Consider the following 23,785-nt stretch of genomic DNA (forward strand, 5'->3'; position numbering starts at 1 on the left):
AAACAATGTCCTCATGAGTTAGCAAAATGCTTTATTTTACACCTAAAACTGCGATACATTATATTATAACTCGTTATTGATAATACAGTATTTTAAAATACTATACATATATTTATAAAGTTAAAAACTGTAGAGTTCATATTAAATATGATGATTATTGACTAAATTATTCATTGTTATTGCCTACTAAATGTATGTATAATATTTATGCATGCGCATGCCTTAAATCACGCACCACTTGTATTCGCTAAAAACTGTTAACTCGTGAATTAGGCTTTTATAAAGAAGTAAGAAGTATTTATAGGTTAGAATAGTGTATATGTTCTTGTGAACCAAAGGTTGGTTACCTTAGGCTGGTAAGGATTTTTCTCCACCTAATCTTGAAAAGAACGTTTATAGTTTTCATGACCTTATTGCGATGTCCAATCAAGCGTTTCCTATTGTTTAAAGTTAGAATAATGTATACGTTCTTGTAGACTACAAGTAGGTTACCTTACACTGACAGTGATTCTCTTTTATCTTCATCCTTAAGCGACCTTATACTTTTCATTATTTTATTTCGATGACCAATCAAATGAATTCCTATTGAAATCAGGTCTGCGTCTGTTATTTGTGTAATTTCTTCCTCACTTTTGTAACCAGCTTCAACAAAGGCTCCTTCATAACGACTCATCTTTATTGACTTTAGCCAAGCACCTGGTAGAAAAATTAAACAAAATATTTAAGCTTGATTCAAAACAAGAGATACGAAGGATTCGATATCTAGACAGGCCGAAACCTTACCTATCGGTGTTAGGTCATTGATATCATCGTCCATTTTTTCAGGAGATTTTATCCACCGATCAATGACGATTGTTATATCAGTAAAATTCGGTCGATCACCTCGTTCAGCTTCCCAACACTGAAGCATGAGGCCGTGCACTCCTTTTGGACAATTCTAAATGAAATGAATGTTTATTAATATAGTTCTTGGCTGAAAGTTATCACAACATTCCAATAGCCAGCCTGGAAAATAATGATTGTCCGAGCTCCAAATATCAAACAGTGACAAACAGTGACAAACAGTGACAAACAGTGACAAACAGTGACAAACAGTGACAAACAGTGACAAACAGTGACAAACAGTGACAAACAGTGACAAACAGTGACAAACAGTGACAAACAGTGACAAACAGTGACAAACCGTGACAAACCGTGACAAACCGTGACAAACCGTGACAAACAGTGACAAACAGTGACAAACCGTGACAAACAGTGACAAACAGTGACAAACAGTGACAAACAGTGACAAACAGTGACAAACAGTGACAAACAGTGACAAACAGTGACAACATTAAAAGAGGGAGAATTGCGTAAGTTGGTAAAATGGTTGAACGAATTACCATCGGAGCCGGAAGACGAAATCCTTCATCAATTTGTTCCATGACCTTTGATTTAAAAAAAATCATTCATTTTTAACTGTAAGACTTGAACTATATATGGTTTGCCTCAAGTTACCCTAAACTCGCGAATTCAAATTCATTAGCTGATATAACACTAGTTAAAAGATGATTATATTTTCTTTTTTTCCTCAAGTCCCTGTTCATAACGGAGAAGGGTATATTCTTACTTTAAAATTATCCCACTCCCAGTAAGGTCTTTCAGCATAAGACATTATCTCCCAAAGTAGAATTCCGAAACTCCAAACATCACTGGCTGTTGAAAATTTACGAAATTTTATGGCTTCTGGAGCTGTCCATCTCACTGGAATCCTTCCTCCCTAAAAATCAAGGCTATTCATGTTATGTCTATCTCTTAAAGTAAACTAAACGCCGACAATAGTCTTAGAAATTTCTGACAAAATACTGAAAAAATAGGAATATTGCATGAAAGACTGACTCATACCTTAGTCGAGTATTCGTTACAAGAAGTCTCGTTTGCCTCAAGCTCCCTGGAAAGGCCAAAGTCGGCTATTTTGCATAACAAATCGTCATTCAACAGTATATTTCGGGCCGCGAGATCCTGGAAATAAAATAGTCTCCTTTCAGCTACTGACAGGTGTGGAAAGCATGTGGATAACATGTGTGAAGTTTACGATACACAACATCAGGTCTTACCCTGTGAACAAAATTCATCCCGGAAAGATATTTCATACCACCTGCAACACCTCTCGCCATTCCAATCAACTGAAGATTTGTCAGCATAAAATCGTTGTTCTTTAATAAATCATAATTTTACTGAATCAGTGCTCTTAGATTGTTATACAAACAATTATACAGCCACAATGAGCAATATATCAGTTCAAATATAGACCGCGGCTGACCCCCTTTTAGCCTTTAGATTTCATTGTTTCTTTCCGCTTTGATATTATCTCTTAACGAAGTTTTCAAACTCATTGTGCAAGGTAAAAAGGCTTGCCAATCAAATTCATTAAAAATATCTGTTTATGTCAAAGTACTTCGTATCTTCCGACAAAAGTCTTTCCTTGATCCAGATAAGTTCCAATATAACCAAGGAGCAGCGTGGCAGCGTCTTCAAACAACTTAGCATCAAATGTGGTATAACAACTGCCTAAATAGACAAAACCCTTCTCGACGTTTCGACCTGAGGGCCTTCGTCAGGAGAGTAAGAATGACGAAGGCCCTCAGGTCGAAACGTCGAGAAGTGTTTTGTCTATTTAGGCAGTTGTTATACCACATTTGATGCTAAATTTCCTTGATCCAGGTTGTGAATTGAACTCCTGATTTTTGTATATTAAAGACTTAATACTTAAATACTTACTTTGAGATAGATTTCCAATGATCCATTGGACATGTATTCCAGAACAATCATATGCGGAATCGCTGTAACAGAATTTTAAAAATATAGCTGACTATGTTTCAATTTATCATGCATGGCACCGGTGGGTTGAATATTTCACTTACAGGATGTTATAATGCCCTCCATCCGTACAACATTTGGATTATCAAACTGACCAATGGCTGATGCTTCTAACATAAAATCTCTTTCACTCTTTGCATCCGCATCGTGCTGAATGAAAGAAAAAGACATTGCCACAACGTTTGTTTATAGTAAGATGTAATCTACAATAATATAAAGACCTTCAAAGTTTTAATGGCAACTGGAATCTTCTTTTTGTCTTTTGTCGTGAGCACGCCTTTGTAAACATCACCAAATTCACCTACAACGAAATAAACTGTCTTAGTTCGTGCCAAGGCTGCCACTGCTTGTCTCCGAGCTTATAAGCATGTTTCAGTATTCGTTTTTACCTCCGCCAATCATTCTTTCCAAAAACACCATATTAGAATCAAGTTCGTTTGTAAATTCTCTCAGAGCTGCTCCAGTATCGGCGTAAAGAGTTGGATCAACGTAATTTCTGTGTCTAGTTGGTGGAAGTTCAACTACAATATCAAAATATATAATGAAGATATTTTACCCATTCAATAAATGGTGAAACCATTCATTCAATACAAACACAGCGCTATACATTGCACTACTACTTCAGTAAACGATCACGAACCTGCAACTGGATTGTCAAGTCCACGGACTGTTTTTCTATCTCTTCCATTTCTTCTCCTTTAAAATGACAAATAATATTCCAATTTAAGAATATAAATCGTCTGTGAATCATATTCAGTATAAAAGATCTTGGTGTATTCCTGTATGTTATTCTAAGTTGTTTCACTTCTCTGCCGAAAGCATTTATTTCTTCCGGTAGTTATCCAGGACTACACAGCAGAGCAATTCTTGAAATCATATTTTATCAAGAGCAATACGAGTCAAATAGCAACCAGTGTAATATAGTATATAGTCTTTTATACCTTCTTTGCAGTAAAATTATTAGTATCACAATCAATAGTGATAGGAGAAACGCTGCGACTCCAATGATAATATACATTAATAAACGGTCTTCCTTTGTTGGTTCAGATGAGGGTTTTGATGGTCCTGTTGTTCTCGTTGCAAGAAAAACAGTAGGCGTGCTCGATCTAACTGTTAACAAGAACAATTACAATCAACGAAAACGATTCACCAACAAACTTTGACTACTTCACTATATTCTATAATCTGCATAAGTTACAACTAAATGTCAAATGCTAAATGTTAAAGGAACAATACTGGACGTAAAAGGACAACAAGAGTAAAAGATATTTAGTTGGTCCTTACCATGTATACTAAAAACAAATGGGTTTGTTTCCACGTATTTCCATTTCTTCGAGCTGTTCTTAGCGTAAACTCTGAAAACGTATTTGCCTCCTATTGTAAGGTTAGACACAACCACCTTGGTCTCAGTCAAGTTATTCTGTCCAGGTTCGTATGTCTCATTCATACATGAAGTTTGACATATGCTCTGGTTGCATTCATAGCATCTCACATCGTACAGGATGGTTTCATTTGCTATACCAGCATTTTTCCATGTAATTTCAACAACGCTTCCTAGGAGCTTTATGCTGGGTTTGTCTGTAAGTTCCAGTAGAGCAACAATATGAGAAATGTAGAAAATCATAATCAAAGGTCAGTTATGCTGACATTATAATGAAATTATAATCAAGGTTATGCAAGTCATTAATTATAAATTATAATCAAAGGTTATTCAAGTCATAATGCCCTCCCCTAAACTAGGCATATTTTTCTAACAAAAGGAGGAAAAAAATACGAGGAGAGAAGTCGAAAATATTTTCTACTATACAAAGCGGATTTCTTATTTCTTCATGCAGAAGCTCGAAAATCGACCAACTTACAATAACAAGGTGATGGATCAAAGTGAGCAGATGGATCCTTATAATAGCCTTCTTTACAATTACAACTGGTTTTATAGATGTTAGTCTTAGTGTTCATAGGACACTGACTGCAATTCTCGTTTGAAATGTTCTTTTTGTAAGTATTTCCTGGACAACCTAAATATGATATTAGAAAAACAAATAAGAGTAGACATAAAGACCTTAAAATTGCATGACATTTACGACAAACTTTTTAACCGCATTAAAAAGAATAAATTTCATGCTTTTTTATTCTCCCATATTCGATTAGCTAAAGGGGAGTAAAGTTTTAAAAAATGTTATTTTATAGAGGATATTATTCATTCACCATATTTATATCATCTTCAGGCAAATTAAAGATCAGGTGAATGTGTAATAAACAGTGTGTATATCAATAAACGTTCAATTGTTTCTTTGTGGTTTACAAAATTCAAATACAAATAAATGTCAGTGCAGTGTGTGCACGAAAAACAGTGTTTCCCTTACAGACTCACATTCATGCAATTTAATTGTATGTGCATGCATGGGCTAAAATTATTTTATTCAACTTACTTGCGCACGAACCGTCTGTTTCGGTGTATCCCTCAAGACATAAGCATCGTGAAACAGCATACTGCGGTATACTCCACGTTCCATTGGCAAAACAATTTCCACTGTACGATGTCATCGTTTTGTTTCCTGCTGCATTTATTGATTCTACTGAGTTGTTTGAACAATTTTTTGCTGTTGTTTGCACAATTTTGAACCCTTTGGCAGGTGATGTGGTGTTCATGAATTGTAGACCATTGAGAAGTATTTTCTTACAGTAATAATAATACATTTTCATTCTGAATATTGATCCACAAGCTCCTCTGGATCTTATCGCAAAGGTCACACCTTGTGAATGATTTTGAGGAAAGGAGAAGGTTTTGATACTTCTGGTAAAGATTGAATTCGGCGAGGTATCGTTGGTGATGTTGTAAAGTGGCTGAAATCTTTCTGTCAGATAATTCAGATCAAGAGATACCTTTTCAATCTTCCCTCGATAAATATAAACTTCAAAGTAGTTTGAAAAACACTTCAATCTGCTTGATGAACCTTTGGGTGCACCAGGATCATCACACAGTGTAAGTTCAGCTTCCACATCCACATTGATTACTTCAGCGATGCTTTCACTGAGATCAATATAAGGTGTGATTAACCAAAAATCAGTTTCTGTACCAATACCACAAGTATACAGGATGTTTTCTTTGACAACCCACTTTTAAAAACATGAAGAATAAATAATTATAATATTTATAGCGCAAATTTACAACATGAGATGTTCGTATGTTGAAAGGCATATATAGTAAGTTCTAAGCGATGATAACGTATATTCATTTGTAAACACATTATATAGGTTTACAGCCGGTAAACAATTAAGGCGTGTCGTGATCCTGGTCGTGATAACTGATAAACTGAGAAGTTCCTTAATTCAATAATGTCCATGGCACTCCGTGCAGCAAAAAATATAATTAATTTCACCGCCGGATTGCACTTACACTTTCTCCGGATGTCTTTTTAAGTTCTTTTCTCTGTCCAAACCAATCTTTTATCTCATCGTCTTTAACAGTTACTATAGAAGACATTAAGTAAGTCAAACCTGTGGTCTAACATAGCTATATATATCGATTATGGCGTTAAAACATTTTTAAATTTGGACAGAAGTATCCGTTTATGCAACAGGATATAGAAAACACGTACAAAAATACGCACGTAAGTTGTGTGATAATCTTGCATGAAAACTTGCATGCAATCGCACCCCCGTAATTTAATTTCGAATAACGTTCGCTAGACTAAGCCTTTGTTATAGCTCATAGCGCAAGAGGCAATATAGCGGTGATCGCAAAGAAGCGAGTTCAATCCTATATCCTGTTTTTTTCTCAGTTCTTCGTATCCTCAGACCAATAATATATGAATTTTCATCATATAAATTACCGGAGTATATAGTAAATGTAAAGAAAAGCACTTTCAGTCATAATTTGACTTTCAGTTTAGTTCATGGGAATCATGCAATTTTTCGACGTTAACCGCTAACCTTCTTCCGGGTGAACTGATGGTAACATCACAATGCTCCACGACAATGACATCCATACTAAGAACCAGAGTATTCCCATTATAAGGGCGAAGACTTTATTTCTGTTTTTTTGCTGAAATAAAAAATAAGTACTGAAGGTACTGAAATAAAAAATGAGTAAAGAATCGAGGTTTACGGCTTAAAATAAAATATATAGGTAGAGATTCTCGTGATTGGAAATAGAATAATTTTTAGCATTCTTGTTAAATTTCGTATCTACATGCACAGGTAAAATTTCCTAAAAGCAATTTGCTCATGTGAAGGGACCCGGCTTAATATCAAAGTTTGTATCTTAATTATATATAATGCGAATGGATTTAGCTACGAAATACCACATAAATTTACTCGTGCATGCAGTTTCTTATAAAAATCAATGATTATATTCATTTTTGTAGTTCAAATTTATTTGTTGCATTTCTATGGCGAAACTCACATTAAGCATTTGATAGGATTTTTTGAGATGACATTCATTAACAAACATTCAAAAACGATACAAGCTTTTTGAATTCGTAAGAATATATAAGCGGAACTGACGGAAGCAAGGTTACACCACAGACTTTCTGAACGTAAACATAGTTCGATCTCGGATCATCTGTGTGGATGTACTTGGACAGTAAAACATAGTTCATCTAATAATCCGACTGTGCACTTATCTAGTGACAGTGCAGTTTAAGGCAGGCGAGATTGTCCATCTGTCAAACAGAGGAACTACTTAGAAAGCTCGTCTGCCCAATTAAGTTCATCCATACGGATGATCTGTTATATAACCCATATAAATCACTATTTCATGCAATGTACACTAACGGATGTTAAATCGGTTATTAAACAGAATATTTCTAAAGTGAATAAATGATACTTGGGACACCAACTAACATAAAATTTTCATCAAACATCAACGTACCTAGTTAAATATTACACTGTTATTGATAATTAACTCCGATATCAACTCATCATATGGATTAGATATCTGTAGATTTAAACCCCATAAATTGCTACAACCGCTTTCCAATGACAACTGTTTCTTCACACAAGCATAATCTTAAATCAAACTACATTTTTGTTTAGTTCTGATCGCGGTTAGATTCGACAAACAACCATATTATCTGCAACTTTCTTCATCTTTATTATGCAAAATACCATAAAATATGCAATTATTTAAAAAGTATTTGTAGCCCGCTGCGATTTGTTTTGTCTGATAATACAGTCATCCGCTCGACCTGCATCACTGCGTCCTGGTAACCGCTGTACACGTGATGATATAATATGGTGGTGTTTCCACTGTGGGATTTAACCATTCTTGTGAACTTAAACTACCTGGTTTATTCAACATAATCATTTTCAATACGTGGTCACGTAATATTTGAAATCCACTCTGAAAAATGATTCCATGAGTACAGTAGAAATCGTTACAATATTTAAAAAATTTCTGTTCTACATTTATATATACTGTTGGCTATTCCTGTGTTATGCCCTCATATCTATGTTCCCAAATTCAACAAATTAATATTATATTAGATAATGTAATATTTGCAAATCTACATTTTATCAGTGATATTAAAATTTTACTGTAATAAGCACTTTCACTTCCATTTGAAACGATTGTCGATTGAGAACACGATTTGCTATATTAGAATTCGTTTCGTCCATCGTGGTCATAGCATCTGCAGGCTGGGCTGCTATCTGTAGTCTTTCACTGTTTTACTTGTGATACATTAATATACGTGTGCTAAAAAGGACAAAGACTCGTGTAAACATCTTTAGAAACATATTGTGACACAAAGTTTTCTCAAGCATTTACTTCACCTTTACCATACCTCCTTCCTATTTTTATGCTAAAGTTTAGCCATGTTTACCTTTCATTGATCCTGCGGTACCATACTCTACCTACCGGTTATATATTAATCCTACGATTACCATGCCGATTTTTCTTATCACTGATTATGTGCAATACAAATTCACACCTCTCTATCATTCAGCATATCACGTAAAGCCCGCAATATTTCTGGGAAAGTGGGTCGCTCCTTTGGATCGACTTTCCAACAATTTGACATTATTTCATATCTAGAAGAGAACAAGATTAATTACCTGCGTTCATACTCAAGGAAAAAGATAGTTCTTTCAATAAATATCCTGATCAACCCAGTAAAACAGTGTGTTACTTCCTAACTATAGGATGTTACCTTCTGTACACGCTGACGTGAAACTATCCATATTACGTAGATCAGTAAATAAATACTTACACCTCATTGGAGCAATGTGGAGGTTTTGACATTCGACCTCCCGATTCCACGTGAGTGATAACAGCACGTGCTGGAATGTTCTTGTATGGTTCCTCCCCTAAAATGATCAAGGTACTTTATGTTCTGGTCAAAATAGACCAAGTGGGACAAACTCACTGCGACATAGGACATAGCCAGTAAAGTACTGGTGTGCGAATGAACCGCTGAAGTATAGTGTATTCCGTTGCTATTCAATCGATCGCCATTCTGATCGTACAGGTCATTTACCTACCAAGAGTTGCGATTTCATACAGAAGAACGCCAAAACTCCATCTGTATAAAAAAAGTTTGTGAATAGAAGCAATTAGTGAACAATGTTCCAATATTCATGAAAAGAAAACCTTTGGTCAATAAAAAAAGAAGTAAAAAATCTTATCCGTAAATCTCATCGGTAAATCTTTGTCTATTCTGCACTTTCTTCCAACAAAAACAGGTTGAATCTTCTTAAAGAAGTTCGCAAAACCAGAGAACTTCGTCTTAAAACTTACACATCGCTTGCAGTTGTGAAGACACCATCAAATAAACTTTCCACGGACATCCATTTCACTGGAAGAAGATTCTGCAATATGAATGATTGACTAACGTAAAGATGCTATAGGATGATGAATAGTTTACAAATGATAAGATGATGAATTTACTACAAGATAAATGACTCATTAATAATGATCGTAGCTTAACTGGTATTCTTTCTATTACCTGCGTATTTCGTATATATTTTTCAGCACTTCCAACATCTCTGGCCAAACCAAAGTCACAAATTTTTGCCACATTCTCTTCACCAAGAAGAATATTTCTGGCCGCTAAATCCCGATGAAGAAACTGAAAAAGATATTTTAATGAACATCTTTTTGTACATATTCTCCTGCATATCTCGTGATTTACTCAGCGAAGAACATCATTATAAGTCTGTCGTGTTCTGTCATTACTTCAATTTTTAGCCAATAGAATTGTAGTATGCACAGAATACTGCATTTCTATTGGCTAATATGCACGATTTGGAAAGAAGAAACCTTGACCAAAGAGAGGGTACACTTATAGCTATAAGGCTATATTATGGGATAGCTGTTGGACTTTAGGATATATGTAGATGTCTTTTTCGGCTGTTTCCATTCCATCATCCATGAAGCCCTAAACGTTACATATACAGGCTGCGTATTTAAATTATCATAAAACGATGCCTGCTTACCTTCCGAGAGGAAAGATGAACCATTCCACAAGCGACATCCACAGCTAACTTCAACAACTGACGATCGCTTAACGTTGATGTTATATTGACATAAATATTGTGAGAATCTGACGAGTTATCATTGATTCTACTTTTGATTAGGAACTTTCGCAGATTTCCTCCGGGACAAAACTCAGTTACCATCACGCGTCTCCCTAAAGATATTAGGATTATATCAGGTACTGTTTCCACAGCTGTATTTTAGGTATATATGCTCTAGCTTTGACCAATACAATAATTATTGTGGAAGCTCCACCAGAGTGTAATCATTCAGTCACTCGTTTAGTCTCACCTTTCATAAAACAACTTCCAATAAATTTTATAATATTTGGGTGTTTTTCCTTGTTGGCTTCTTTTAAGACCTTTATCTCAGCCAGTAGATCTAATAACTCGGATTCGGACGCATTTTCTTGAATAAAGAGAGAAAGTTAGGTAATATTACTCAAATTGAAAGTAAATAGCCTTTGACTGTCAATTTCCGCTATATTTCTCATTCACGATTTGAATTCTCATTTTTCGGGACTGCAGGACTGCAAAATCCTGATCCGTATTTACGTAGCTGTGCTTATTACTTATACCGCAGAAGACCAAATTTGCTGCGTTGTAATTTCAATAAAGTGTTATTCAAAATGTTAGTTCTATACCTTTCAACATTTTTATGGCAACTTTCTCAGGCTCGCCATTTTGAGGTGTATACAAGCCTTGTTTCACGACTCCAAACTGACCAGCTCCTAGATTTTTGTCCAGCACCTTCAGATCATTTGGTGAAATTTCCCAGTCTTTCAACACGTGAACATATACAACTTCTAATATAAGGGAAGGGTGAAAAAAAATTAATGGCTTTTACAGGTAATTAAGGAATGTATTCTCCTCTTCAGGAATAAATCCTACAAGTTACTTGCCAAGATTCCGATTATGAAGCGTTTTTAGTTCACGCAATGAATTTCGTACATTATTTTTAGCATTGACGTCGCCTTCCCAGGATTGAGATTTCTGAAGAGAAAGAAAACAGGAAGTGAAGAGGATCAAATAAGTATAATAAACTATTAATTGCTGAAGACATGATGGTCATTCTTATCTATTAGGAGTTTCATACAGTTATGAAGGAGAAAATACAACACGTCACGAGGTCGCCTATACCCAATGATACACCGTCCTAAACCACAAAGTCGAATTACAAGTAAAGGGGGGGAGGGGGGGGGGGGGGTGAAGAAACCAGGAATAATATTCGAAGCTTTAAAAAATTACCTGTGCAGCGGATCGTCTTCGCCGAAATACAAGAATAACAACCACAATGATAATTAAGAAGAAACTTGCTACTCCAATTCCAATTCCAAGCATCTCTGGCGTTTTCGACTTGTCATTGGAGCCCCCTAAGTCCCCTTCGTCAACTTAGAAGAAACATAGGAATAAAGAGTAAGGAATGTAATGTCAGAAACATTTTACACGTTAAATTTTACCTTCGAACGTTTTCATTTTCTTCATACTATATCTCCAGTTGGTCTTATTGATGCGGTCACTGTATTTATTCTTGGAATAAATCGCAAATTGGTATTCCGTGTTTTGATCCAGACCTTGTATCGTTACATTCGTATACTTGAGATCAGTTTGTGATGGTATGAACGTCACTGATCTTCCGCACTGCTCTTCACATGGTGCACTATCATTGCTTGATGGACATTTATTGCACTCTATTTCATACACGGTATCTTCGTACTGCTTCTGAGGCTGTTGCCATTGCAACGTAATTGTGGTCTCAGTTCTCTCCAAAACTATGATGTTCCTAACCTCTGAAGGAATTCCTGGTCAACATAATGTTAAAGTTTTTGAGTTCATTAAATTTAGGTTTAAACAAAGCAGTCTTCTACCCATAGAAACAACTCAGTTCTAAATATATTATACAATGGGGAAAAGAACGAACTGTATGTCTTTTAAGCAAGTAAATCATTTTGTATTAAAACACCACGTGTATTTTACATATGCAGAGCTTTTGATCAGTTAATCCCTAGCACTGATGAAATTTAACGAACTGCATGAGAGTTCTCCATATAACAAATGCACGTGGTGTTTCTACCATTTGATGATTTAAGTTGTGCAAAATTTTAAGAATATCGTACGCACAAAATCTTGGAGCTAAGTAAGATAACGATGAAACATGTTATTCTCTCTATCAAAATTGGGCTTGTTATTCAAAGTGCGAATTTATTGTGAGTGTTTCCACATGCTATTTCCAGATTTCCGTGCACACACTAGGATGGCGTCAAATGTCACTTGCGCTGGGAAACTTTATAAACTTTAAAAAGCACATCGCGGGAATGAGGGATTGGCAGATTCTCGCTACAGAAAAAGTAGTGATGTGCACTTACCATAACATGGATGCTCATAATTTTCCCCTTGTAAACGATAGAAGCCATCATTGCAGTGGCACTGAGTTTGTCCTTTCTCACTTGCAGAATTGTTTGGACAAGGAGTGCACTTCTCATTTTCAATTGACAACTTGTATGTATTGGATTTACATTCTGTAAAGTACTTCCGTTACTACAACAGATATACCTCAAATAATCTCGTCAAGGACAAGATTATATTTTAAAAAATCCAGGAAATACGTAGGAATTGCGATAGCATGAAGGAATGTAATATCAGAAACATTTTACACGTTAAATTTTACCTTCGAACTTTTTAATTTTCTTCACACTATATCTCCAGTTAGTCTTATTGATGCGGTCACTGTATTTATTCTTGGAATAAATCACAAACTGGTATTCCGTGTTTTGATCAAGACCTTGTATCGTTACATTCGTATACTTGAGATCAGTTTGTGATGGTATAAACGTCACTGATCTTCCGCACTGCTCTTCACATGTTGCACTATCATTGCTTGATGGACATTTATTGCACTCTATTTCATACACGGCACCTTGGTACTGCTTCTCAGGCTGTTGCCATTGCAACGTAATTGTGGTCTCAGTTCTCTCCAAAACTATGATGTTCCAAACCTCTGAAGGAATTCCTGGTCAACAAAATGTTAACGTTTTTGAGTCCTTACATTTAGGTTTAAACAAAGCAGTCTTCTACTCATAGAAACAACTTCTAATGTATTATAGACTAAGGAAAAGAACGAACTGGGCTGCTTGTCATTTGAGTAAGTAAATCAATTTGTTAAAACACCACGTGTATTTTATATATGGAGAGCTTTTGATCAGTTAACCCCTAGCAAAGATGAAGGTTAACGAACTGAGAGTTCTCCATATAACAAATGCACGTGGTGTTTCTACAATTTGATGATTTAAGTTGTGCAAAATTTTAAGAATATCGTACGCACAAAATCTTGGAGCTAAGTAAGATAATCAGTAACGATCAAACATGGGAGACTTTATAAACTTTAAAAAGCACATCGCGGGAATGAGGGACTGGTAGTTTCTCGCTACCGAAAAAGCAGTGTGTAGTTCACTTACCATAACATGGATGCTCATAATTTTCCCCTTGTAAACGATAGAAGCCATCATTGCACTGGCACTGAGTTTGTCCTTTCTCACTTGCAGAATTGTTTGGACAAGGAGTGCATATTTCATTTCCAATTGACGACTTGTATGTATTGAGTTTACATTCTGTAAAATACTTCCGTTACTACAATACATATACCTCAAATACTCTTGTCAAGCACAAGATTATAATTTTAAAAAATCTCGACAGAAAATGCTAATAACCAGGAAATACGTAGGAATTGCGATAGCATGAAGGAATGTAATATCAGAAACATTTTACACGTTAAATTTTAGCTTCGAACTTTTTCATTTTCTTCACACTATATCTCCAGTTGATCTTATTGATGCGGTCACTGTATTTATTCTTGGAATAAATCACAAACTGGTATTTCGTGTTTTGTTCCAGACCTCGTATCGTTACATTCGTATACTTGATATCAGTTTGTGATGGTATAAACGTCACTAATTGTCCGCACTGCTCTTCACATGGTGCACTATCATTGCTTGATGGACATTTATTGCACTCTATTTCATAAACGGCATCATGGTACTGCTTCTCTGGCTGTTGCCATTGCAACGTAATTGCAACGTAAGTTTGATGTTCTTGACTTCCGAAGGAATTCCTGGTCGACATAATGTTAACGTTTTTCAGTTCATTATATTTAAGTTTTCTGGTAGATTCTGCCTACTGAAAAAGTAGTGATGTGCACTTACCATAACATGGATGCTCATAATTTTTCCCTTTTAAACGATAAAAGCCATAATTGCACCGACACTGAGTTTGTCCTTTTTCACTCACGGAATTTTTTGGACAAGGAATGCATATTTCATTTCCAATTGACGACTTGTATGTATTGGATTTACATTCTGTAAAATACCTCGGTTAGTGTAACACATATATCTCAATACTCTCGTCAAGGACAAGAAAATGCTTAGAAAAATCTTGACAGTGTTAATAACCAGGAAATACTAAATACTAAAATAACTACTGAATTAATATCATAACTGTATAACAAATAAAAGTAGACTGTAAAACCTTAAGATTGCATGGCCTTTACGGCAAACACCAAACTTCCAATTTCCTCAGTGAACAATATAGAATTATTATACGTCAACGAAAAACTGAGATGAGTGATGAACAAATATAAATGGAACTGCATGGGCTCAAGAAATTGAAATTACTTGAACTAAGAGTGCAGATTATTTTCGACCTGCTCTAATAAGCACGCTTTTGAAATTATGCACAGTTTTACACACTATTTTCCTTTTCTCGTTTCTACTGCACTTTTCTTATGTCCATGCACTATAAATGAGAACCCGATAAGCTAGGTATAACAAGTTAGGTAGAGCTTTAGTATAGAAGACCGTTCGATAACATATAACGGTAATTAAGATGCATTATGTGTATTTAACGACCATTCATAAATAGTTAATATACTCAGACAAGGCCCAACGAGGCTAGGCGAGGCGTAGCGAATACTATAACTATAGTAACCTAACTAGTTATGCCCGCTGCGGATCGGTAGGGATGGAGACGGCAGCACGGCGAAGCGAACGAGCTCGGCGAAGCGAACGAGGTTGGCGATGCGTAGTCTTTACTGTCATTTTCAATCATGCGTACGTCCATCAGATATGGAACCTAAACGGTACCCTCTCCATCCCGTGATCACACTGTCACACGGAATCACAGAAGTGAAAGCCGTGGAAGGAAAACAAGAACACACACGATGCACACATAGTAATAATACGATACATACCGTAGGAATCTTTGCAAACCAACTGAACCTAGAGAAACTAAACTAAAACAATAAATGGAAACCATCCCCCCAAGGGTGGAATGTCAGGGGAGGAAGGCGGGGCGAACGAAGCGATAATAAGCAAATAAACAACAAGGCAAGCCATATAAATACTAAGGCCCGGGGAAAATACCCCCGTGCCAAACACCCGACTATGAACCCATGCGAGGGCCAACTCTTCGATATTAACTTCTTTTATTATACTAATAAATACATTTAATATACTCAGACAAGGCCCAACGAGGCTAGGCGAGGCGTAGGAATAGCGAATACTATAACTATAGTAACCTAACTAGTTATGCCCGCTGCGGATCGGTAGGGATGGAGACGGCAGCACGGCGAAGCGAACGAGCTCGGCGAAGCGAACGAGGTTGGCGATGCGTAGTCTTTACTGTCATTTTCAATCATGCGTACGTCCATCAGATATGGAACCTAAACGGTACCCTCTCCAAGGTGACTCCAGACCCACTCGGGGTTGGAGAAGGTTACCGTTTAGTAACCCCTCCAAAGTGTCTCCAACCCTACAGCAGCGGAGCAACAGCTAAGAACGAATCCGGAGCAGTACGAATGTAACGACGATAAGCCGAACTAGACCAACGTCCCAAGGTTTGAATCAGGTGATCAGGAACTCCGGCGGCAGCAGCGGACGTTGCAGCACCAATTCGAAAACTGTGGGAGGAAAATTGACCAGAGATGCCAGACCGAGATAAAATCACACGAAGGTATGTATTTACGTGAGCAGCCAGGAGAGGAGAACCATCACTCCACAGGAATAAGGGACCAGCGGCAAGACGCCGTAGAGACAGATAGTTATGAAGAGCCGCGACCGGACACAGGACATTCCCAGACGCGCCGATGAAGATAAAACAACCAACACCGAAACGGTCTGTCTTTGAACGCTTGATAAGGACACGAACACCCGGGCAAGGATTGCCAGGAAGGAAAACAACGTCGAGCGGGGACAAGTGACAGGAGGGGTCAAACGGCACAGTAGAGGTGAACTCGCTAACGCGTAAAAAACCAAAAAAGGCCAAGGAACACGCCGACCAGAACATGAAAGCATCCAAACCACTCTCGCAGGTGAAAACGGTGTGATGAATGGCAGCAAGGATTTCCCGAGTAACAGGAAGACGAGGAGGTTTCGACATCCGATATGAGTGTTGAATGCCTTGTAAAACCCGACGAAGACGAGGCGTATTTTCGGTGGGATCGCCGAAACCCCAATCTATGTGAAAGGACCGTACGGCAGCCAAGTAGACGTTGATGGTGGAAGGAGCGAGGGACTGGGCCAACCACGATACGAACATCATCAGTTGAAACTGTGAAGCTGGCACACAGGACGAAGGAAACAAACGAGGAAACGAGGCGCAAAAGGACCAAAACTTCTTCATACCCGAGGCATACGTACGACGAGAGGAAACGGCCAAACCACGCGATAAAAAACCAAAACATTGCAACTCTAGCTCACGTTGAGCAGATCGGTCACCAACGCTGAGGGGATGGGAGTAGGGTCCGAGTCCGCCGTTGGATGGAAATGATGGAATTCCTGCAAACGAGATCGAGAAAGCGAATCAGCAGCAGCGTTATGACGACCAGGTACGTGACGGGCCGAAATGGAGAAATGGAACAGGCAGGCGACTAAGACAAGGCGGCGTAGCAGATGCATGTTAACGGATCCTTGGACGACCCCGAATTGATAACCGCAACCACAGCATCGTTGTCACACAAGAACTGGACCTGAAGACGCTGCCAGTGAAAACCCCAAACGTGGGCAGCCACGACTATAGGAAAAAGTTCCAAAGCAGTTATGTTGGTAACAGGAACCGAAGCAGGCCACACGCCCGAAAACCAAGCATTTCTCCAAATAGCCCCAAAACCAGTGGCACCGGCTGAGTCCGAAGCGACGAACAGGTCGGGGAAAGCGCAGACGGATGGCAACCGGAAGAAACTGACGCCATTCCAGGACTGTAGGAACTCCAACCACCAGGCCAGGTCGCGACGAAACTCGACATTGAGACGAATAGGATGGGACGGTGACCGAAACGCACAAAGAAGGTTGATCATGCGGCGAAGAAACGAACGACCGGGGGAACGACTTTGGTGACGTGATGAAGAGAACCAACCAAGGATTCGAGTTCCTTACGCGTACACCATCTCTTGATAGCCCACTCGTTAAGAAGACGCAGAATTGCCACGAACTTTTGCTGAGGTAAACGAGCCATCTGCGAGACGGAGTCGAGCTCAATACCAAGGAAGGTTAACGTGGTAGACGGGCCTTCGCATTTCGAGGGGTGAAGCGGGAGACCCAACCGGGAGAAAACTTCTCTAGCGACAGCAACGCTTTGGGCACACTCGGACGAGCTCGTCGGAGCCAAGATCAGGAAATCGTCAAGGTAGTGCAGTAGATATCGGATGGAATAGTTGAACTTCAGGATCCACTCCACTAAGTCGGCGACCGAGTTAAAAATAAAGGGAGCAGAACGAAGACCAAACGCAGAGCAAGGTCAACAAAGAAATTATCTCGCCAACGTATGCCAAACAGATAACGCTCGTCGGGACGCATGGCAATGTTGCGGTACGCGGACTCGACATCGAATTTGGCCATGAGGGCTCCAGGGCCAAGCTGCACGAGAATTTTGACGGCGTCATCGACAGATATGTAATGAAGCGAAAACGGGTCCCTGGGAACGCCGTCGTTGACACTGTGTAGATCCGGCGAAGACAGGTCGAGGATTAGCCGCCATTTTCCCGGTTGACCTTTTTTGGGGATGACTCCAAAAGGACTACAATGAAGGTAAGGAAAGGGTGAGGTTGCAAACGGGCCAGCAACACGTCCTTTAGCAACTTCGGTAGCGAGATAGGCATCGATAACTTCGGGATGCTCGTCGGCCGACCTCATATTACGACCAGAGGAGCGCAGAGCGACCATGGACGGGAGGAATCCAGATGAAAAACCATTCTCAATACCATCCAAGACGTAGTTGACACGAGCGAGGTCAGGGTGACGAGCCAATTCCTGCCGAAAGGACTCGAGGCGGAGAGGCGTGACCCGATTAACAGGGGGCAGAACAGAAAAAAGGTGAGGAACGACGAACCCTAGAAAAAGGCGATCCGAAAGCTAACACTAGGAGTAAGCTAGAAAAACAAACACAAGGAAGGGGAACTAAATATATTTATTAACACTCGACAATAAGACATTAGTCTACAAGCGATCTAGGGCGCTTGGCCGGCGGTTCACGTTCAGGTGCGCGGCGAGATGTACCATGTACGAGCGAGCGACGATGAATACTGGAGCACCCCGGATAATCACACGAGTGACGAAAACGGCACCGCTGAAACTGTGAAGAACAGTGACCAGCATTCCAGGAATGGCAGACGATTTCCGCGGAAGGAGTACCAACTGCCTCCCCCAAGACGTAGCGAGAGGGCTTAGACGAGGCGGACGAGGTGGCAGATGCACTAGAGCCAGAAAAACCAGGAGCGGAGGAAACGGAAGCCAGAGAACCCGAAACGTAAAATTGAAATAATTCGACGTCCATGTGGGACCAATCGATTAGCTTGTAGGCTGCCGCTTGGCGACGGAAAGCGCGATCGTACGACAACCAGGCGGAAGCCGGAAACTGTTGAGCCATGCGCATGATTAGCAGTTTATATTTTTGCAAGTCGATGGAGCGCGCGGGCCAATAGGAGATAAGCACAATACAAAAAACGGTAAAAGCTTGCATCCAGGTCAAAATATCCTTAATTTCCTTACGCGGCTTGGTAGGTTTAAGGATTAATTGGTCAGAGAGCAAGGTGAACGAAGGGGCGTCAAGCTCGGAAAAATCCTCGAGTAGCGAAGAAAGTTCCACAAAAGTCCCCGAAACAATCGCACTGACCAATTTTGAAGAAACAGGCGGGAATCCAGGCCCTACAACCATGGGAGGGTAGACGACGGCGGTGGTAGGAATTGACCCAGAGTCCTGGAGGGGATTCCAGGTAGCACGGGGAATGGGCCCTGGGAGAACGTGACTGGGGCCTGGGATGAGGCGCGAAGTAAACAAAGATGGCGTACCTGATTGCAGCGTCTGAGATGGCAAAGGAGGAACCAATTCGGAAAAAACAGGCTGTTGAACGCCGGCGAAGGATGGCAATTGACTGTGGGTGAACTCAGAAGGGAGTAGCAGCGACAGGCATTGAAGAAACGGTTGGAGCTCCGGATGGTGGACGAATTGAGACGGCAGAAAATTGACCCTGTTGAGGGAGATATAATTGTTGGGACGGCGACGAAACAAGGCCAGGGACGGACACTGTAGAACCCAACCGAGGAAACAATGGAGCTGTGAGCTGGCTGGAAGGACAAAACTGGCGAGGCCGATAATACGCGGACGAAGCGAACGTGGACGCCACTAGCTGAGGCGAAGCAACAGAGATGGCCACAGAAGCTTGAACTGGCTCAGCAGTTGTTTGAGGAGGAGAAACAGCATCGGATAAACCGTGTAGCGACATAACGTCGTCCAAAGGAAGGCTTGAGAGGCTATTGATCGTATTACGACGAGAAGTACGTTGCATCACAGCGAACGAAGCGATAATAAGCAAATAAACAACAAGGCAAGCCATATAAATACTAAGGCCCGGGGAAAATACCCCCGTGCCAAACACCCGACTATGAACCCATGCGAGGGCCAACTCTTCGATATTAACTTCTTTTATTATACTAATAAATACATTTACAACATTTGCATTTAAATTCAAATTCAAATTCAAATTTTCTTTATATCTGCACATGCAATTCACAAACGTATGTTAAATTTTTTTTATTCAACTTACTTGCGCATAAACCGTCTGTTAGCGTGTATCCCTCACGACATAAGCATCGTAAATCAGCATACTGCGGTATACTCCACGTGCCATTGGTAAAACAATATCCAATATACAATGTCATCGTTTTGTTTCCTGCTGCATTTATTGATTTTACTGAGTTGTTTGAACAAGTTTTTGCTGTTGTTTGGACAGTTTTAAACCCTTTGGCAGGTGATGTAGTGTTCACGAATTGTAGACCATTGATAAATATTTCCTTACAGTAATAATAATACATTTTCATTTTGAATATTGATCCACAAGCTCCTCTGGATCTTATCGCAAAGGTCACGCCTTGTGAATGATTTTGAGGGAATGAGAACGTTTTGATTCTTCTAGTAAAGATTGAATTCGGGGAGGTGTCGTTGGTGATGTTGTAAAGTGGCTGAAATCTTTCTGTCAGATAATTCAGATCAGGAGATGTCTCTTCAATATTCCCTCGATAAATATAAACTTCAAAGTAGTTTGAAAAACACTTCAATCTGCTTGATGAACCTTTGGGTGCACCAGGATCATCACACAAGGTAAGTTCAGCTTCCACATCCACATTGATTACTTCAGCGATGCTTTCACTGAGATCAATATAAGGTGTGATTAACCAAAAATCATTTTCTGTACCAATACCACAAGTATACACGATGTTTTCTTTGACAACCCACTTTTAAAAACATGAAGAATAAATATAATTATAATATTTATAGCGCAAATTTACAACATGAGATTTTCGTATGTTGAAAGGCATATATAGTACGTTCTAAGCGATGATAACGTATATTCATTTGTAAACACATTATATATAGGTTTACAGCCGGTAAACAATTAAGGCGTGTCGTGATCCTGGTCGTGATAACTGATAAACTGAGAACTTCCTTAATTCAATAATGTCCATGGCACTCCGTGCAGCAAAAAATATAATTAATTTCACCGCCGGATTGCACTTACACTTTCTCCGGATGTCTTTTTAAGTTCTTTTCTCTGTCCAAACCAATCTTTTATCTCATCGTCTTTAACAGTTACTATAGAAGACATTAAGTAAGTCAAACCTGTGGTCTAACATAGCTATATATATCGATTATGGCGTTAAAACATTTTTAAATTTGGACAGAAGTATCCGTTTATGCAACAGGATATAGAAAACACGTACAAAAATACGCACGTAAGTTGTGTAATAATCTTGCATGAAAACTTGCATGCAATCGCACCACCTTAATTTAATTTTGAATAACGTTCGCTAGACTAAGCCTTTGTTAGCTCATAGCGCAAGAGCCAATATAGCGGTGATCGCGAAGAAGCGAGTTTAATCCTATGTCCTGTTTTTTCTCAGTTCTTCGCATTGTAAGACCAATAATATATGAATTTTCATCACATAAATTACCGGAGTATATAGTAAAGTCCTGGTGAAACGGGAATAATAGTTGATGAGAGTTGAGAAGTGAGAGTTCACACGAGAGTTCTCTAAACTCTCGATGCGACGGTCAAACGAGAATGAGAGTTGATGAGAGTCGAGAACGAGAGTTGATTACCGCGCGCATTAATTTCGCCATTACTCCACTTCGTTTTGCTATTTTTTTGTTTCCACCCATTGTTTTCAGAAGATTTCTTTTTTTTGCAAAAAAAATGCAAACCGCTGGCGGTTTTGCAACTCTCATCAACTCTCATGACCGATCAAACGCGCCCAAACTCTCATCATCTCTCATCAAAATTTGAGAGTTGCAACTCTCATCAACTCTCATCAACTATCATTCTCGTTTGACCAGGGCTTAATTGTAAAGAAAAACACTTTCAGTCATAATTTGACTTTCAGTTTAGTTCATGGGATCATGCAATTTTTCAACGTTAACCGCTAACCTTCTTCCGGGTGAACTGATGGCAACATCACAATGTACCACGAGAATAATATCCATACCGAGAACCAGAGTATTCCCATTATAAGGGCGAAGACTTTATTTCTGTCTTTTTGCTGAAATAAAAAATAAGTATTGAAGGTACTGAAATAAAAAATAAGTAAAGAATCGAGTTTTACGGCTTAAAATAAAATATAGGTAGAGATTTTCGTGATTGGAAATAGAATAATTTTTTGCATTCTTGTTAAATTTCGTATCTACATGCACAGGTAAAATTTCGTAAAAGCAATTTGCTCATGTGAAGGGACCCGGCTTGATATCAAATTTTGTATCTTGATTATGTATAATGCGAATGGATTTAGCTACGAAATACCACATAAATTTACTCGAGCTCGTGCATGCAGTTTCTTATAAAAATCAATGATTATATTAATTTCTGTAGTTCCAATTTATTTGTTGCATTTCTATGGCGAAACTCACATTAAGCATCTGATAGGATTTTTTGAGATTACATTCATTATCAAACATTCAAAAACGACACAAGCTTTTTGAATTCGTAAGAATATATAAGCGGAACTGACGGAAGCAAGGTAACACCATAAACTTTCTGAACTTAACATAGTTCGATCTCGGATCATCTGTGTGGATGTATACTTGGACATGCAGTAAAACATAGTTCATCTAATAATCCGAATGTGCACTTATTTAGTGACAGTGCAGTTTAAGGCAGGCGATCGCGATTGTCCATCTGTCAAACAGAGGAACTACTTAAAAAGCTCGTCTGCCCGATTAAGTTCTTCCACACGGATGATCTGTTATATATCCCATATAAATAAGTATTTGATGCAATGTACACTAACCGAAGTTAAATCGGTTATTAAACAGTATATTTCTAAACTGAATAAGTAATACTTGGGACACCAACTAGCATAAAATTTTCATCAAACATCAACGTACCTAGTTAAATATTTCACTGTTATTGATAATTAACTCCGAGATCAACTCATCATATGAATTAGATATCCGTCAATTTAAACCGCACAAGTTGCTACAACCGCTTTCCAATGACAACTGTTTTTTCACACAGGCATAATCTCAAATCAAACTACATTTTTGTTTAGTTCTGATCGCGGTTAGATTAGACAAACAACCATATTATCTGCAACTTTCTTCATCTTTATTATGCAAAATACCATAAAATATGCAATTATTTAAAAAGTATTTGTAGCCCGCTGCGATTTGTTTTGTCTGATAATACAGTCATCCGCTCGACCTGCATCACTGCGTCCTGGTAACCGCTGTACACGTGATTATATAATATGGTGGTGTTTCCACTGTGGGATTTAACCATTCTTGTGAACTTAAACTACCTAAACCATTCAACATAATTATTTTCAATACGTTGTCACGTTATATTTGAAATCCACTCTGAAAAATGATTCCATTGAATAGAGTAGAAATCGTTACAATATCTAAAAAATTTCTG

The 23,785-nt window shown here is 38.7% G+C and overlaps 1 protein-coding gene across 3 annotated transcripts; it reads right to left on the bottom strand.

The window, feature by feature from the left end:
• LOC114518508 (ephrin type-A receptor 2-like) lies at positions 1–23,594 on the bottom strand. Of its 3 annotated transcripts, XM_028538522.1 has the most exons (20): positions 23,257–23,594; positions 22,304–22,415; positions 21,398–21,471; positions 20,426–21,113; positions 14,535–14,687; positions 13,791–13,943; positions 13,004–13,345; positions 12,702–12,854; positions 11,796–12,137; positions 11,584–11,726; positions 11,238–11,328; positions 10,980–11,141; positions 10,628–10,744; positions 10,297–10,490; positions 9,807–9,929; positions 9,599–9,669; positions 9,343–9,383; positions 9,072–9,168; positions 8,793–8,892; positions 8,383–8,557 (listed from the first exon to the last, which is right to left on the bottom strand). In XM_028538522.1, the coding sequence occupies exons 2-20, from the start codon at positions 22,380–22,382 to the stop codon at positions 8,522–8,524; spliced, it is 3,159 nt and encodes a 1,052-aa protein (XP_028394323.1). In that variant the 5' UTR covers positions 22,383–22,415; positions 23,257–23,594; the 3' UTR covers positions 8,383–8,521. The 3 variants fall into 3 exon arrangements, with proteins under 3 accessions (XP_028394325.1, XP_028394323.1, XP_028394324.1); XM_028538523.1 differs by lacking the exon at positions 13,791–13,943; XM_028538524.1 differs by lacking the exons at positions 8,383–8,557; positions 8,793–8,892; positions 9,072–9,168; ... (11 more) ...; positions 13,791–13,943; positions 14,535–14,687 and adding exons at positions 1–696; positions 784–937; positions 1,383–1,427; ... (9 more) ...; positions 4,144–4,437; positions 4,719–4,874.
• Between the last annotated feature and the right edge of the window lie 191 nt (positions 23,595–23,785).

The sequence above is a fragment of the Dendronephthya gigantea genome, unplaced genomic scaffold (assembly GCF_004324835.1).
Source record: "Dendronephthya gigantea isolate DGI-Jeju-01 unplaced genomic scaffold, DenGig_1.0 000010F, whole genome shotgun sequence".
In the NCBI taxonomy this organism is placed as follows: domain Eukaryota; kingdom Metazoa; phylum Cnidaria; class Anthozoa; order Malacalcyonacea; family Nephtheidae; genus Dendronephthya; species Dendronephthya gigantea.